General features: G+C 42.6%; 1 protein-coding gene across 1 annotated transcript in view; it reads left to right on the plus strand.

Moving 5' to 3' along the window:
- The first annotated feature begins 583 nt into the window (after positions 1-583).
- Positions 584-15324, plus strand: part of PGM2 (phosphoglucomutase 2) — a 33144-nt gene continuing 18403 nt past the window's right edge. The window contains exons 1-4 of the mRNA XM_057726583.1: positions 584-720; positions 5770-5937; positions 10499-10605; positions 13915-13999. Coding sequence (XP_057582566.1) covers positions 628-720; positions 5770-5937; positions 10499-10605; positions 13915-13999 — 453 coding nt within the window. The 5' untranslated portion in view covers positions 584-627. The remainder of the gene's footprint in view (positions 721-5769; positions 5938-10498; positions 10606-13914; positions 14000-15324) is intronic.

The raw sequence follows: 15324 nt of genomic DNA on the forward strand, positions 1-15324 counted from the left end.
CTTTCACACTTAGATCTACCATTGACCTGGAATGCATATTTATATGAGATGTGATGTGAGGTAGGGGCTCAAGTTTCTGTCTTCTTCCTCCATAGATGTCCGGTTGACCTATCACCACGAATTGAAAACGAGCCCTTTCCCCTTGCTAGGCAGCGCCACCGCTGAAATAAGTGAACTGCCCATATACTTGTAGATTTGTTTCTGGGCTTTGCATCCTGGTTCACCATCTGTTTGTCTCAGCCCTCCCACTTTTTCAAGATTTTTCTCGGTTATTCTAGACCCTCAGAATTTCTCCATAATGTTTAGGCCCCTTTATCTGTGTTTACCCGTGCTCGGATCCCAGCTCCTGACCCAGTGCCTGTAAGAACTGCACGCACAACTGCTGTACGAGTGGGGGAGACCTCGCGACCTTTCACCACCCCCACCTCCACCCCGCGCTTGCACGCCGCTGCCCCCAGAGGCGCGCGGGTGCGCTGCAAGGAGGCGTGCCCCCGGGCGGAGCGCGTCACTTTCCCCCTGCAAGCGGCTGGCTGCCCAGCAGGTTCTCCCCGCCCCGCCCCCGCCTGTCCCCGCCCAGCCGGAAGGACGATCTCGGCGCCTCTTGAACTTGGTGGTGGCAGCGCGGGGATGGCAGTGGAGACGGGGGCTCCGGGAGGCGGCGGCTCCGGCCTGGGCGCCCGGCTGGACCAGGAGACCGCCCGGTGGCTGCGATGGGACAAGGTGAGGGGCGCCGGGGGCGGGGGCCGGGAGCGCCCGGAGGCGGTGCGGGGTCTCCTGCCGGCTCCCCGGGAGCCGCGCCGCCTTTCCTGCGGCGGGTGCAAGTGCCGGCGCTTCCTTCCCTCCCCTCCCACCCAGCCGGGCCGCGCGGGTCCGACCGGAAGACCGAGGAGGAGGACTGGGCGGCGGCCGGGGCTCCTCGGTGCGGCCGGTTTGTGACACATGTGAAGTTTGTCCGGGAAAGGTTGTTCCCGGGACGAAACCAGTCATCCGGCGTGTCGGGATTGCAAACTCGGGAGCGGGGAAGCGAGCGGGGGTGGTCTGAACGCGGGGGGCGCTTAGGGGTCTCGTCTAATTGAGGCGAGCGCGCGTTCCTGCCACTCAGACCGCGGGCTCGTTCTCTGCAGTCCGCCGTGCATCCCCCACCGACCCCAAATTGTTCCCACCTATTCTTCAGACTCCTGGGAACTTGGCAGATCAGCATTCCCAGGCGCTTGGTTGCAAACGTGGGTCCGCTTGGCTTCAGGCGTTTTTCTCAGGTCTCTGACTTTGTTGGGAAGAAGAGGGGGAACCTCCTGGACACAGCACCCTAGCTTTCCACTCTCTTAGATGTTGGAGCAAAGAGAGAAGCGGGGAGCCAGCTCCGAACATCACTCCCTGTCTCCTTTCTAACCCGTCCCTCGTTTCCTGCTCGTTCCGTCGTGTACCCTATTTGTATTACCGGAAAGTTCCTCCCTGCTCTCTTCTGCTAAACTTGTTTCTCGTGTCGTTACTCACGTTTCAGGTCTGAACTTAAATGTGGCTTATGTAGAGAGGCCTTCCCTGGCTTCCAAGCGTAAATTATTTCTCCCTAATACTTTCCCTACACAGACTGTTATTTTCCCTCAGAGCTCCTAGCAATTGGCCCAAAACAAAAACACTTGCTTGTGGGTTTGTTAATATGTCTCCAGGACTGAGATCCGCTGGCTCGCACCTGTTTTCCTAGGAGGGCCCAGCACTTAGTTTAATATTCTGCTGTCCTGCTTTGAAATTCTTAAAAAAAAAAAAAAAAAATTGAACGAGGAGTCCCTTTTTTTTTTTTTTGCACTGGGCCCCAGCACATCGTGTAGCCAGTGTTGCTCACTCTTTTACAAACTTCCATGATCCATTGTCCTGCACAGTGCATAGTAGAGACAAATACTTGAGTCAGTGAGGAAGATTGTAAGCCCTGTCTGCAGGGTCCAGGCCTTCCTCTTCACCCTCGGGCCCCCCACTCCACATGAAATGCCAGCACATCCTGTTTCTGGATGCTATTGGCAACTACGTGGGTGGGTTTTTTTTTTGTAATTCTTTAGCAGAGGAGAAGGTCTCCATTACTGATAACTCATTGACTGGTGGTGAGTAGAAATCTTTTAAAGCCAAAGTTGGTAATGATTAGTTTAATAAAACTTTCCCTTTGAAGAAATAAAAACCCAATTTCCACAAAATATTGTATCTGTGTATACAGAGAGTACCTCACTGGATAGAGGTGAGGGGGTGTTGTCATTTTCATCTTCTTTTGGGGGGGGGGAGCTGCATTGGGTCTTCGTTGCTGCACGCCAGCTTTCTCTAGTTATGGTGGTGGGGAGGGCTACTCTTCATTGCAGTGCATGGGCTTCTCATTGAGGTGGCTTCTCTTGTGGAACATGGGCTCTAAATGTGTGGGCTTCAGTAGTTGCAGCATGTGGGCTCAGTAGTTGTGGCTCTCAGGCTTAGTTGCTCCTCCACATGTGGGATCTTCCAGGACAAGGGGTCAAACCCTTGTCCCCTGCATTGGCAGGCAGGCAGATTCTTTTTTTTTTTCTTTAAGAACTTTTATTGAGATACAATTGACATACAGTAAACTGCATATATTTAGAGTGTACAATTTGATTTTTTTTTTCTTATTAGTGACGTATATATGGCAATCCCAATCTCCCTATTCATTCCCCCCCAACTCCCCCTGCTTTTCCCACTTGGTGTCCAAATGTTTGTACTCTGCATCTGTGTCTATTTCTGCTTTGTAAACCGGTTGATTTGTACCATTTTTCTATATTCTGCATATGTGTGTTAATATACGATATCTGTTTTCCTCTTTCTGACTCACTTCACTCTGTATGACAGTCTCTAGGTCCATGCATGTCTTTACAAATGTCCCGATTTCATTCTTTTTTTTTTTTACAGCTGAGTAGTATTCCATTGTATATATGTACCGCATCTTTTTATCTATTCATCTGTTGATGGGCATTTAGGTTGCTTCCATGTCCTGGCTATTGTAAATAGCGCTGTAGTGAACATTGGGGTGCATGTGTCTTTTTGAATTATGGTGTTCTCTGGGTATATGCCCAAGAGTGGGATTGCTGGGTCATATGGTAACTGTATTTTTAGTTTTTCACTCCATACTGTTCTCCATAGTGGCTGTATCAATTTATATTCCCTCTAACAGTGCAGAAGAGTTCCCTTTTCTCCACACTCTCTCCAGCATTTACTGTTTGTAGATTTTCTGATGATGCCCATTCTAACCGGTGTGAGGTGATAACCTCATTGTAGTTTTGATTTGCATTTCTCTATTAATTAGTGACGTTGAGCAGCTTTTCATGTGCCTCTTGGCCATCCGTATGTCTTCTTTGGAGAAATGCCTATTTAGGTCTTCTGGCAGGCAGATTCTTAATCACTGCACCACCAGGGAAGTCTCCTTTTCATCTTTCAATTGCAGCCACTCTTGTTCTTTCCTCTCTCAATTTCTTCTTTGTCTTGAGACAGGCACCCAGAGGCAACTTTCCGCCAGCTAAAAGCATTGCAGCCCTCTGGTCTGATTGCCCAGGGGTGACAGGGCACCCAGCAGGTACCCTCTGAGCATTTCCACTGTGCCCTGTTCCTCTGGGTGCTGATAGATGTGTCACTCCCACTTAACGAATCTGATCTCTGCTGACCTTTTGATTTTTTATTCTTATCTTTCTGCCTCCTTTGGTTTCTCGCAGGCTATTTGGTCTTTTATAGATATCAAAGGCCAATTAGGATTTTCCAAATCTGCACTGTGAATGAAAGAATCACCGTATGTTGGGTGTGACCTTGAAGTCCCTGTGTTTTCTCACTCACTCAGCAAATACTTATTGAACCTCTTTTACATTCCAGATCTGAGCACTAACTTGTGGGCACCTGACACTGTGATAGGTCAGATAGTTCTCTGTGGTCAGTGGCTATTGCTTTTAACCAAAATGGTGGGCTTTTACTTGTTTTCCTCTTGAATCTGGAACAATCTGGAAATGTGGGCTTAATTCCAGAAAGCCAGTGTTTTATTGCAGTAGCATTTCAGAGTTTAATTATGTGGCCACTTTTTTCCTGCATGGTCATTTCCTGAGGTGATGACTGTAAGATAGAAATAAAGTACTTACTCTATTGTTACCCTGAATTCTTAATTTAAAAGTTTGATATGCAATTGATGTAATTGTCATTTTTCTCCATTCTTAACATTTTCTGCAACTATTGTACAAAAAAAGGGCAGTTTAAAATGAACTTAAATGATTCATGTGTCTCTTTGAAACAGTTAAGGTAATAAAAAAGGTACTAAGTTAATGCTTATCATGCAGTTTAAGCAGGACACAGTCTCTTGAGGCTTCCCCATCTATAAAATGGGGTTTTTGTTATTTGCCCGCCTCTTATAGTCATTGCAAGATTCAAATTTGACCAGTTACGTGAAAGTATTGCACAACTTATAAATCACTACCAAAGTAAGGTTTTGATTTAAATTATATACGCTTATCACTCTGGGAAAATTTAAAGACATTAGGGAAGAAAATGAACTTTTGATTACTACTAGGTGCCAGACAGAAAAGGGTGTTTTATAGTAATTTAATGTAAACCGCCTCAAAACCACCTTGTAAGGAAGGTTATAGATTGTTCCGCTTTTAGAGAGGAGGAGGCTGAGAATTCAAGAAGCTAAATAATCTGCCCAACAGTATAGCGTTGGTGAGTGGTGGCGTTGCTGGGATTCCATTCTATGTCAGACCCCGAAACCTGTTATGTTCATTGCATTTCTCCAAAAGTGCTTACCTTTGTAGGGAAGAAGATAATACTTACATTATATAGGAAAAACTATTTGCTTTTACTCACCAATACTTCTGACACCAAATGTGTAAGTTTCCATTTCTCAGTGGATGCCAACTGGGTGTCCTACAATTAAACTCAATACAGAGTTAGCGCAAGCGCTGCAGCTTCAGGGTCAGTCCCACAAGATTGTCCCCACTTCAGATACCCACGAAAGTCCCAGGTTGTCACCTCTACTTCTGACCAACCAGTGATAAACCTGGGGTCTCGTGACCCCCTTCTTGGGTTTTGCGGTTGGCTAAGACAGCCCCCAGAACTCAGGAAGGCACTCTGCTTACTATTACCAATTTTATTATGAAGGACACAACTCAAGGACAGCCAGATGGGAGAGACCCACAGGGCAGAGTATGGTGGAAGGGGTGCAGCGCTTCAGTGCCCTTACATAGGCATGACTGATGGGTGACTGAACTTAATCTCCAGCCCCTTGCCTTCTTGGAAGTCAAGGGGTGGGGCTGAAAGTTCCAGCCATCTAATCACTTGGCTGGTTCTCAAGAGTCTCCTGATGAGGATAAACTCAGGTATGAATGAAAAGGGTTTATTATGAATAACAAAAGATGCTCCTTGCATCCAGATCATTCAGGAAATTTCAAGGGTTTTATGACCTCTTTACTGGGAACTAGGGACAAAAACTAAGTATGTATTTCTTATTATATCACAGTATCACGCACTGTAATTTTTAAAAGACCAACTTTGTGTTTCAAATTTCAAAAGCATCGGAAAATTGAAAAGCATTTATATGTATGTATATAAGTATGCATATATGCTTTTCAAATACATACCTATACATATACATATACATATACATATATATATATATATACCTATACATATATATATATATATTTTCTCCTCTAAGTTAGAATTATTGTGGGTTGTTTTTTTTTTTTCCTGATTTCTCATGATGTTATCCACCTGGCTATACTTGGTGTATATATTTCTGTTTTGCAGAACCCTTTAACTTTGTTGTCAGTGAAACAACTAATTGCAGACAGTGATAAAGAAGAACTACAGAAATGTTTTGGGGCTCGAATGGCGTTTGGGACAGCAGGCCTCCGAGCTGCCATGGGAGCAGGAACTTCTCGTATGAACGACTTGACCATCATCCAGACCACACAGGTACCACATTTTTATATTTCTTAATTATTCTTAACATAGTCCCAGTGCTAAAAGATAAACTGAAGTATATTTAAAAATTTAAGAGTTCATTTGAGCGAAAGTCTATTTGAATGAGGCAATTCCAAATTGGTTAGGAGCTGTTGAAGAGAAAAAAGTTTTCCTCTACCCTTACAGATTCTTTGGCTGGTCTGTTAATTAAAGTGGCATAAGACAGATTAACAGGAGAAAACAAATTTAATTACGTACTTATGGGAGCCCTGTAAAGATAGTGAGACCCAAGGGTAAGTTTAGCAGTTGAGGCTTCGAAGTGAAGAATGACAGTAGAAGGATTTTTCAAACATAAACACACACACAGACACGTATATGTATAAATGTGTGTATATGTATGTATAAATATATATGTATATGCGTATATGTGTGTGTATAAATATATATGTGTATGCATATATATGTGTGTGTGTGTATATATATAAATATATCTGGTTTTATAGCTCTGTTTTTCACAGGACAGTAGAAGAGCGGATGTTTGGTAATTAGATGTCCGCCTGCAATAGAGATAGGTCTTTCAGATTAAAAGTTATCTCTGATAGTAGTTCTCGTTCTGGGTCAGGCTCCGTATCTAAATTCTTCTAGGTAGTTAAGGAAGAGGTGAAAGTTTCTCTTCAGTCTGCTGAGTCTTGATTGCCTTCAGTTCAAAACAATCCACATGCCAGAGCGACGTGTTTTGGGGTCACATATCCTGCTCCCCGTCAGAGCGCTCCACTAACAAGAACTAGGGGAGAGACTTGTAGAAAAGAGGCAGAAGCAAAGCAAGGAAATGAATCGATTGGCTACAGCTCAAGCGAGTACCATATTTGGGAAAGCCTAGCTGGCTGTTTGTGGTTGGCTGTCCTTAAGTAGCGATTTCTTAACCGTGAGGCTTTTATAGGGTTAGCTTTTGGCTTGCTTAGTAGGCTCCTAAGGCATTCAGCCTATCTCAGCCCAATGGCCTCCTTGTTCAGTTAAAACTCCAGGCTCCCTTTGTATTTGACAGACTTAATTTGTTGTAATTAAGGATGAGTCTTGTGGGTTTGCCTGGGCACAGGGAGTCACACATTTACTCCATGAAGTGAGGCTTGCGCAGTCAGCTGAAGCAGTACGATTTCAGAACTCAGGCAACAGTTCGTTCATTCATTCATTTATTCATTCAGCAGAGATTTAGTGGGTGCCAGGCATCGGGGATATAATAGTGATTAAAACGGTTTCCCTCACGGAGCTTTCCTTCCAGTGCAAATCCACCAGCTGAGCTGACCGACTCCTGTATTCTTTTTTTTTTTTTTTTTTAACAATTTGGCATTTTTTTTCTTATTAATAATGTATATATGGCAATCCTAGTCTCCCAATTCATTCCCCCCCAACCCTTCCGACTCCTGTGTTCTTATTTTTGTTATGGTTGTACAGATGCAAGCATTGAAAAGCTTTTCTAACAGCCAAAGTAACCAAGAGTTATTGGTTCTCTTTAGTTTTAATTTATAGTATAGGCGGAAATTATCGCTGAGTTCCCTTGCCTTCATTTGTGAATTTTACTATCAGAGTTTAGACCCAGCTTTTAGGAATAAAGATGAAGCCTTTGATAAAACAGCTGCCACTGAGTGTCGAGAGTTCTGTTTATGAGGGAAATGAAGTGGAACACATTGTTCTTCAACTGCTTAGACATGAAGGTCACTTTAATTCTAGGAAAGAAAAGGCTGGGAAAATTGACTACTGGTGATTACGTGTACTTGAGGTGTACCTCCCAGCATAAAGGCAGAGATGGGCATGTTCCAGCAAAACCCTAAGAAGGATATCTTGCATAAGGGTACAGATTTTTTGTGGGAACCACTGGCTACACATTCCTGTTAAGCATTAGGGCTCCCTGAGACCTTTTTGGAGGGAAGGCTTGGAATAAAGCAAGCCTGGGAACCCTGTTCTCGTTTATGGATGACATGGGATCATGCTGATGGATAAGGCTGTCCTCTGCTCTGGCGACTAAGGCTGTACGACAGATCACCCAAAATATAGTGGTTTTAAACAATCAGCCACAGTTATTTTGCTCACAGATCTGTAACGCAGGTAGAGCTCAGTGGGGACGGCTCACCTCCACTACATTTGGCATCACGTGGGCCAGCTTGGAACCTGGAGTCTTCAGAAAGCTCCCTGCTTGCTGGTCTCTGGTGTAGACTCTCAGCCTATTGGTGCCCCAGATTCATCTGGTTGTATTTAAGAAGCAGATGAATGTGAGTCAAGAACAACCCAGTGGGAAACAGGATATAGACTAGAGGGAAAGTTTTGTATTGTTTGCCTCCCTGACAGACGCTGTAATTTCCTGTTAGGTTACTTAACTGAGCCATGACACATCAGTGGCAGAGAGCTCATTGTCTTCCGAAATAGCCATTCTATCTTAGCATCCTTCTCATTAAAGAATGGTTTCTTTATTTTGAGCCAAATCTGTCTTTCTGTGGCTTTTGCAGAATGATCGTAGTTTGACCTTTTGAAGCTACGTGAAGTGTGTTTCTTGTGCTCTACGATAACATTTCCATCCCTCAGTGAGTCTCTTCTCTGCAAAAAGCATGCCGCCTTCCCTTTGCCATGATCTCAGGTCCTCAGCCTCAGCAGGCCCCAGAATTTTTTAGAGCAATTTGGAGATGATAGGGATTTTAAACTAAGGCTGAATGCTTTTTTGCCCCCTTGAACACCGAGGCCACAATGCAGGGGTCGACCAGGGCCAGGGAGAGGGCCTGTCACTGTTGTAAGCCTTAGAGTGTGAGCATCTCGGTACCTTCAGGGGTATACGTGTGTCCTTATTACCTTGTATCCCGCAGCCTCAGAAGATATGCCCAATGCAGTATTTTTGTACAAGAAAAACTGAAGGCTTTTAACTTTGGCACCACTCTGGCAACAGAGCTGTGAGGTATCGCCCTGCCAAAAATGAGTTACAGTTACTTTTTATAAAACTTCCTCAACCAAAGTGAAATGCGTAGTATGAACCATCATTATAACCCAATCAACCAAAGTTCTTTTTGTTCTGTATTAAGACCTATTTTGTCCAGTAATCTAAACCTCTTGAATTCAAAGTTCACTGTTTTCTAATCCTCCATATTTCAGACTGATGTGATGTTATTGCACCCACCAACATGCAGGAATTGTGTGTTCCACCACTTCTAAGAAGGTGGGAATAGCCCAAACTGTGCAGTTTTTGTTTGTATAATGGTGGACTGATAGAACTTCCTTAAGACCTACCTGCTTGAAAAACAATATCACAAACAAACAGAACAAGTTTAGATCGGTTAACTGTCAAAATCTCATCAAGTGTGTTGAATTTCTTTTACCTACTGGTGTACAGAGCAGGTGGAAATGTCTGAAACACCTCTCCGTCCTTAGACGTGTTAGACTAGTGCAAAATGAATACAGGCTTTGAAGAAAAATGACAGTAAAAAATAATGTTCATAACAGCAGACACGTAGTGCTTCCTTGGTGTTGGATTCTCAGCTCTTGGCATGTTTTAATTCATTTAACCCTCATACAGCCCTTTGAAGTAGGTACTGTTTTTTTAAAATAATTTTTTATGGTTTATTTATTTATTAATTCATTTATGTATTCATTTATTTTTGGCTGCATCAGATCTTTGTTGCTGCGCGGGCTGTCTCTAGTTGCGGCGAGCAGAGGCTACTCTTTGTTGCGGTGCCCTGGCTTCTCATTGCAGTGGCATCTCTTGTTGAGAGCATGGGAACTATGCATGCGGGCTTCAATAGTTGCAGCTCTTCGGCTCAGTAGTTGTGGCACATGGGCTTAGTTGCTTCGCGGCATGTGGGATCTTCCTAGACCAGGGCTTGAACTCATGTCCCCTGCATTGGCAGGCGAATTCTTAACCACTGTGCCACCAGGGAAGTCCCTGAAGTAGATACTGTTGTTATTCTCATTTTACAGAAGAGGAAATTGAGGCACTGAGCGATTAAGGAACTTGTCATTTGCTCATAGCTGTTGATGGAATACAGACCCACAGAGTCTGTGTGCTTTTAACCTAGCAATGAACCACCTCTAACCAGACCCAAGCACAAATCTAGGCTCTGTTATTTGTGTATCTGAAACTGGGCAAGTCACTGAGCCTCTCTGAGTTCTAGCTTTTCCATTTGTAAAATGGGAATTCTTGGCCAAGTTCTTCTGAAATTAGTGCTAATAAAAACTGTCCAACACATTACCTGATACATGCAGATATAAAATAAATAAAGCTGTTATTTTCCTCTTGTTCAGTTTGCTTAGTTACTAAGGGATTTCTCTCCTCTCTACTACAGTGTTCTCTTGTGGAAACAGAGAAAACTTGAACAATATTTGGTGTATATATATGTATATACTATATATACAGTATATATATATACACATATAGGTGTATTTTGGGTGTATTTATATATACAGTATATACAAGTATATATAAATACATATAATTCTTGGTGTGTGTATACACGCACACACACACGTACACAGTTATATAGTGTGTGTGTTAAAACATATAGTATACTCTTTTAACCCATGGGGTATTTTTTAGGGATTTTGTAGATACCTGGAAGAACAATTCAGTGACCTTAAGCAAAGAGGAGTTGTGATCAGCTTTGACGCCCGAGCCCATCCAGCAAGTGGAGGCAGCAGCAGAAGGTATGTAAAGATATTTAGGAAACTGATTTTTTGTAGTGTATTTTGTAGTTTTATTTGTAATCGCCATTTCAATATGTTGACTTTAAATACATCTGTCAGCTACATTGCTTCACTATACCAATGATGGGTAAATCCTGTTTGCCACTATTAAAAATTCTAATTTTATGTTTGGGTTAAGAAGATGAAATTATTTAGACAGTTTAGAACTTATTACCTATCTAAGGGAATTTTTTTTAATGGCAATTTTATTTCTCCCTCTCACTTTCTTCCCTTTGTGTACCTTTTTTTTCTTCCATTATTTATAAGCCTCAAGAGCTCCTTCCCATTCTTAAATGCCCATTGCAAGCTGCATTCTTGTAGCATTCCCACAGCAGTAAGACTGTCTTATGTAGCTGTAGGCAGATGGTGATGGTGGGGGTGGGGGTGGGGGTGGGGATGGGGATAGACTCATTTGAGGGCGAATGTGAGTTAGGTACCTAGGTATTCACGCATGTAGCACTCACAAAATCTGTAGAGTATGTACTTTTATCTCTGCTCTAAGACCATAAAGTGAGTGAAGGCACCCCAATTTAGCCATAACCCGGGGTCAGCAAACTCTTTCTCTGAAGGGCAAATAATAAATATCTTTCCCGTTGTGGGCTGCACAGTCTCTGTCACAACCACTCAACTCTGCCACGTAGTGTGAAAACGGTCATGAACAATTCATGACTGAATGGGCATGGCAGTGTTCCAGTAAAACTTTATTTACAAAATGTCTGCAGTTTGCCGATTAGTGCTCTTAATCACGTTCTATGACTCTCTTTTTTTTATTTGAACACTTCCTCTATTATGATGAATTTTTTAATCACTCCAGAGTATAAGTATTAGTAGTTTCTTAGATTGGAAGAACATACCAATGTTTAATATTAATGGAGAGTCTCATGACTTTACAGTGTTGGATGAGTTCCTAGAGTCCTGATCTTTGCGTCTCAGTAGCTTCTAATCTAAGAGAGAAGCATTGATGGGAACATGTGTGGCTGTGAGGAGGAGAGCATGGCCAGGGCGAAATACCAGATGACATCAGCTCCTAGATTGAACTCAGGGTGATGTAAAATACTGGGTCTTCAGCTGCAGGCTTAAAAATGTGATTTTTGTCAATAAAACGAGAGAGAAGCTGTATCTCTTAAGGACTGATGCATATGAACTACATTCACGAGAGAGTGATGTAATGTAAACCACAGAATACAGTTTGTCAGTTTCAGTTAGTGAATTTGCAGTTAGAATTGCATCATAAGCACACTTTACCAGCAGGTCAGACCATCTGGTCAAAGCATGCGCAGAGCATATTGTGGCTAACTGCCTGTTTAGCTTCTCAGATTTCTTCTTTTTAGGCTGACTACCCTGCTTTAGGTTGACACATTTTTCATATATGTTAACATTGTCAATTAAGGTGCAGATGTTTCTTGCTCTGGCCTCTGGGCTGTATCAGTTCCTTAAAGTGACGGATGTTACTGATTCTGTTTGTTTATGGTTCAGGTCTCAGAGTTTGATGGAATGGGATGGAGTGGAGCTCAGCTTCGCTCCCTGTCACCTACAACAAGCAAGATATTTAGAGGTTGTAACAAATACGAGTACTAACCAGTGTATGGTAAAACACTCATGGTGAGCAAATGGACATTTTCTTAAAGAGTTGGAAAGTATCGCAGGCTCAGAATTTTACCTAAGGAAATGTTGATTAGTTCTTTAATCTTCCAGTTTTAAATATCTTGTGGGGAACATAAGCAATAACTGTTAAGCATGTGCAAGGACCCGTTGAATCTTTTTTGTGCACATTTGTACCTTAGTTCATATATATATCATGTGTTTGTCATATATATGTTAGGTGTCACCTTTGCCAACTTTAAGAAAGAGCCTTTAAAGTCAGCCTGGGGACTTCACTGGCAGTCCAGTGGTTAAGACTTTGCCTTCCAATGCAGGGGGTGTGGGTTCCATCCCTGGTCGGGGAGCTAATATCCCACATGCCTCATGGCCGAAAAGCCAAAACATAAAAACAGAAGCAATATTGTACAAAATTCAATAAACGTTTTTAAAATGGTCCACATCAAAAAAATCTTAAAAAAAAAAAAAAAAAAGGAATTAAAAATAAGTAAATAAATAAAGTGAGCCTGAACCCATTATACACATTTCATGAGGGTAAAAGTAACTTCTGTAACTTCTAGTGAATACAGTGTGGATTTAATTCAGATTTTTATTAAAGTTGTTTTTGCTAAATTTGGTTATTTTTATGACTTTCCCCTATGAGGATGCATTTTTTTTGAGGCATTTTTTTTTAATTGTCAATATCATTTTTCTGTATTGCCCCAGCCAGCTCCCAAAATAGCATTCCATGAAGTCAGTGCTTGAGAAATATTTGAGAGAATGATCAAATATTTTGTTTGTTTAATCCTGTCATGGTGTAGTGATGTTCACTGAAAGTAAATTGCCCATTTCTTGTGATGAAGTACTTTACTCCATGCACGAAGAAAGACTTGATGCCGTGTTCTGTGTCCTGCCCTAAGTCAGGTGCTGTGGAAATGGAGAAATATGTCAAAGTGTCAAAGATTTAAGTCTTCTTCTAAGGGCTGAATGGAACCAAGATGTATATATGTCATATACATGTCATATACATATATGTGTTACACATATCTCACACACACACACACACACACACACACACACACACACACCCCGTGTGTCGTATGTTTTGTAGGGGACAACATCAAATCAAATACTAGTCTTCATGGCATATACTGGATAGTGACAGCTTTAGCCTGGGGTTTCTCTGTCCCTGCACTGTTGCCATGTGACTTGGTGCTGGACCAGATAACTCTTTGTTGTGGGTGCTGCCCAGTGCATTGTGGGATGCTGGCCTCCATTCACTAGCTGCCACCAGCACTGTATCCTGGTGACAACCAAAAATGTCTCCAGATAATTCCAATGTCCCCTGGGGGCCGCATCACCCTTGACTGAGACCCCCTGAGATGGAAGAGAGCTGAGAGACCTGGGTGCAGGCCTGGCTCAGCTGCTCAGTGGCTGGTGGACATGAGACAAGTCGTCTGGCCTTTCTCAGCTTTAGTCCCATTTCTGTAAAACAAAGGAGTGTTGTGAGATACCTCCTAAGTTTCCTCCAGCCTTAATGTTCTCTGCCAGCAGAAGTATAATGACGTTTTCCTCGATCTGGCTGCCGTTCTCCATCTAAAGAAATGGTTGAACCTTCATTTCCTTTTTTATTGTCACCCACGGTCCTGATGGCTCTACTCTCCTTTTCTCCCCGTCTCTCTGCATTTCCAGATTTGCCCGACTCGCTGCAACCGCGTTTATCAGCCAGGGGATACCTGTGTACCTCTTTTCTGACATAACCCCAACACCCTTTGTGGTAAGTAACTGTTTCCTTTTATAAGTTCCTATCATGGAATCAGGGATGAGACATGGCCGGGTTTCACAGTCTTCATTGCTCTTGGGATTCAGGTTTTTTGAAAGATAGAGGGCTCCTTGCTTTTTATCAGGATTTCTCCCTCCTCTCCAGGAATGATCCTCCCACATTCTAGTAATATTTCTCTGGTTTTCAACTTTTGATTCATCAGAATTGATTTTTTTTTAAGTGTAATTTTTCTTTTGCTTGCATTCAAAGGATATTTTAGCTAGTTAGCAAAATGCCTTTTGTTTGCTTGTCTGTTTCCTTTTTAATTTGGTTTGTATTCTTTTTTCCCAGCTATTGCAATTAGGAAACTTCTTGGGTCTAAATCTCAATTCACCACAAACCATGTCTTATCATGAAAATTTTTGACAAGTTGGTGCACCAGCTTTTTATATAAATGTTTCATTCTAAATCCTATTCATGGCCAGTACAAGAAGCATACTTGGCATGTTTTAGTAAGATTTTTATCCAAGTTTTATTGTAGCAGAATCTGAAGAAAAGGACAATAGGGACTTCGACAGCTGATGCTTTTAGGTAGATAGAACTTTTAAGAGCGGGGCCAGATGCTAAGAATACGTTTTTAGAAATTAAACCAAAAACGTGATTTGAATGCAGTTACTTTCATCAAGGAGAAATGAGAGCGTGTAAGTAAAAAAGTAAACTCCACTAGCTTTGTGTTTACTGTCTCTAGTGCACTGACAGGTAGGTGCAGCCCCTCCTAGATTGTAAATACCCCAGTAGACACTCAAGGCCACATCCAGACGTGGCTCAGGCTTTTTTGTTTGATGGAAAAATTGCAATGTGTTCAAGCATCTTTGGTCTTCTGTATTGTATGTGTTGATAGCTATTATTTTTAGACATGAATTAAATGAGTGTCTCCTGGTCATTTGCCAAGTCGTAGAATGATTCTCCCTTTTCCTTTGCTCCAGGAAACCTGGGGGATGTGCGATAACTCCTAGGGGAACAAGTGACCATAGTGATTCTTGGTGGGAGGGTGGAGGGGGACAGACGGGTAGAAGTTCAGGATGCCTCTGTAGAGTAAATCTCATGTGCGGCCTATAGGGGGCATAAGCCTACCCTCTCCCCATTTGGGGATGTAATCGTGTAAAGATGGGAGCTAAGTAGGAATACAAGAGAGGGACAATTAGCCTTGGAGTGGGGGATAGAGGACAAGCTGTGAGAGCCCTCTCCATTTCTTCCACATTTTCCTCAACCTTTTCCTTAAAAGCAAATCAAGGGAAGAAGAGCAGAGGCAGTTGGAGGGAATAAACTGAATCCCTAAG

The sequence above is a fragment of the Hippopotamus amphibius genome, chromosome 3 (genome assembly GCF_030028045.1).
Source record: "Hippopotamus amphibius kiboko isolate mHipAmp2 chromosome 3, mHipAmp2.hap2, whole genome shotgun sequence".
Lineage (NCBI taxonomy): Eukaryota > Metazoa > Chordata > Mammalia > Artiodactyla > Hippopotamidae > Hippopotamus > Hippopotamus amphibius.